General features: G+C 45.9%; 1 protein-coding gene across 1 annotated transcript in view; it reads left to right on the top strand.

The window, feature by feature from the left end:
- Positions 1-535, top strand: part of LOC138968222 (sarcalumenin-like) — a 9,302-nt gene extending 8,767 nt beyond the window's left edge. The window contains exon 8 of the mRNA XM_070340772.1: positions 26-535. Coding sequence (XP_070196873.1) covers positions 26-463 — 438 coding nt within the window. The 3' untranslated portion in view covers positions 464-535. The remainder of the gene's footprint in view (positions 1-25) is intronic.
- The last annotated feature ends 2,323 nt before the right edge of the window (positions 536-2,858 follow it).

A 2,858-nucleotide genomic window follows, 5' to 3' on the forward strand; every position in this document is an offset into this window, starting at 1 on the left:
TCTGAGTATGATCTTTTTCAAACAGATAATCCGATACCAACTGGAGCATAAAATTGCCGCCACTCGGCGACATGCGTTTCTGGTCAGACTTCACGCTCTGACAGTGGACTGCTACTTGAACGCATACAACAATAATAGAGGGATCGTCTTTGGTGATAACTCGCAGCTCTGGAGAGACATTGTCGCAGATCCTAAAAAGTACGGCATTTTTAATAAACTTCGTCAGCATTCTGATATTAGCGTCCATGACTTGCCGACAGCGCAGATGTACCAGGACTTCTTTTACCTGAACAATCTGTCCAACTTCAAGTCGCTGTCCGAGTTTTGCTCCTTCTGGTCAGGGCAATGTGCGATGGACCGTCTGGTCAAAGCCATAAATAACGGACTGCCGAATCTGCTGACCGACCTGAGGTCAGGCAACGTCACCACTGGTCAGTGTTCCAGAGACTCGGGGAAGTGTTGACTGTGATATGTTAGACTTAAAGGTTATGTTTTTGGGTGTGATGGTACTTACTTATGTGTGTGTTGGTGATTGTGTGTGTGTGTGTTGGGGGGGGGGATGGGGGAAGGGGTGTGTGTGTGTGTGTGTCCTCACGCATGCATTTATGTGTTCTGTCTATCAGTCTGTCTGTGATCATGCCTGTCTGTCTATCTTTCTGTCTGTTTGTCTGTCTGTCTGTCTGTCTGTCTCCATGTCTGTGTCTCTCTGTGATCACGTCTATCTGTCTGCAAGTCTGACCAAGTGCCGAGGGAGTTTCCTTTTCCCCTGTTGCTTCAGTCACTGTGCCATGTTCGTCTGGTTAATTATTCTGTCATGTTTTTTGGGCCTATCCTCCTTGCATTGTATTTTCTACACCCCCCGCGGGTTAGGGGGAAGAATTTACCCGATGCTCCCCAGCATGTCGTAAGAGGCGACTAACGGATTCTGTTTCTCCTTTTACCAGTTGTTAAGTGTTTCTTGTATAGAATATAGTCAATTTTTGTCAAGATTTTAGTCAAGCAGTATGTAAGAAATGTTAAGTCCTTTGTACTGGAAACTTGCATTCTCCCAGTAAGGTAATATATTGTACTACGTTGCAAGCCCCTGGAGCAAATTTTTGATTAGTGCTTTTGTGAACAAGAAACAATTGACAAGTGGCTCTATCCCCTCTCCCCCCTTTCCCCGTCGCGATATAACCTTCGTGGTTGAAAACGACGTTAAACACCAAATAAAGAAAGAAAGAATGCATTTTCTACAGGCACACTCCCACATGTGTAAACAGATCGGCTCACCATCTCAGATCTGGACAGGCCGTCATCCACTTGGTCTCATGCCAAAAGTCAACACCCTGACTACTTGCTATGGTGAGTTGGAATTTTTTGAATGAATTAATTCGTCAGTGGCTTTTACGAAATGAATTCATCAAGAAATTCCAATTGTACACAGAGAGCACTCACAGGCTGTTCATTTTTAGTATGTGACCAAGTGGAGGGGTGGTCTTATCCCATGTAAAAGGTATGTGACCAAGTGGAGGGGTGGTCTTATCCCATGTAAAAGGTATGTGACCAAGTGGAGGGGTGGTCTTATCCCATGTAAAAGGTATGTGACCAAGTGGAGGGGTGGTCTTATCCCATGTAAAAGGTATGTGACCAAGTGGAGGGGTGGTCTTATCCCATGTAAAAGGTATGTGACCAAGTGGAGGGATGGTCTTATCCCATGTAAAAAGGTATGTGACCAAGTGGAGGGATGGTCTTATCCCATGTAAAAAGGTATGTGACCAAGTGGAGGGATGGTCTTATCCCATGTAAAAAGGTATGTGACCAAGTGGAGGGATGGTCTTGTCCCATGTAAAAGGTATGTGACCAAGTGGAGGGGTGGTCTTATCCCATGTAAAAGGTATGTGACCAAGTGGAGGGGTGGTCTTATCCCATGTAAAAGGTATGTGACCAAGTGGAGGGGTGGTCTTATCCCATGTAAAAGGTATGTGACCAAGTGGAGGGCTGGTCTTATCCTGTGTAAAAGGTATGTGACCAAGTGTAGGGATGGTCTTATCCCGTGTAAAAGGTATGTGACCAAGTGGAGGGCTGGTCTTATCCCGTGTAAAAGGTATGTGACCAAGTGGAGGGCTGGTCTTATCCCATGTAAAAGGTATGTGACCAAGTGGAGGGGTGGTCTTATCCCATGTAAAAGGTATGTGACCAAGTGGAGGGCTGGTCTTATCCCATGTAAAAGGTATGTGACCAAGTGGAGGGCTGGTCTTATCCCATGTAAAAGGTATGTGACCAAGTGGAGGGGTGGTCTTATCCCATGTAAAAGGTATGTGACCAAGTGGAGGGGTGGTCTTATCCCATGTAAAAGGTATGTGACCAAGTGGAGGGGTGGTCTTATCCCATGTAAAAGGTATGTGACCAAGTGGAGGGATGGTCTTATCCCATGTAAAAGGTATGTGACCAAGTGGAGGGATGGTCTTATCCCATGTAAAAGGTATGTGACCAAGTGGAGGGGTGGTCTTATCCCATGTAAAAGGTATGTGACCAAGTGGAGGGGTGGTCTTATCCCATGTAAAAGGTATGTGACCAAGTGGAGGGGTGGTCTTATCCCATGGAAAAGGTATGTGACCAAGTGGAGGGCTGGTCTTATCCCGTGTAAAAGGTATGTGACCAAGTGGAGGGCTGGTCTTATCCCATGTAAAAGGTATGTGACCAAGTGGAGGGCTGGTCTTATCCCATGTAAAAGGTATGTGACCAAGTGGAGGGGTGGTCTTATCCCATGTAAAAGGTATGTGACCAAGTGGAGGGCTGGTCTTATCCCATGTAAAAGGTATGTGACCAAGTGGAGGGATGGTCTTATCCCATGTAAAAGGTATGTGACCAAGTGG

The sequence above is a fragment of the Littorina saxatilis genome, linkage group LG6 (genome assembly GCF_037325665.1).
Source record: "Littorina saxatilis isolate snail1 linkage group LG6, US_GU_Lsax_2.0, whole genome shotgun sequence".
NCBI classification, from domain to species: Eukaryota; Metazoa; Mollusca; class Gastropoda; order Littorinimorpha; family Littorinidae; genus Littorina; species Littorina saxatilis.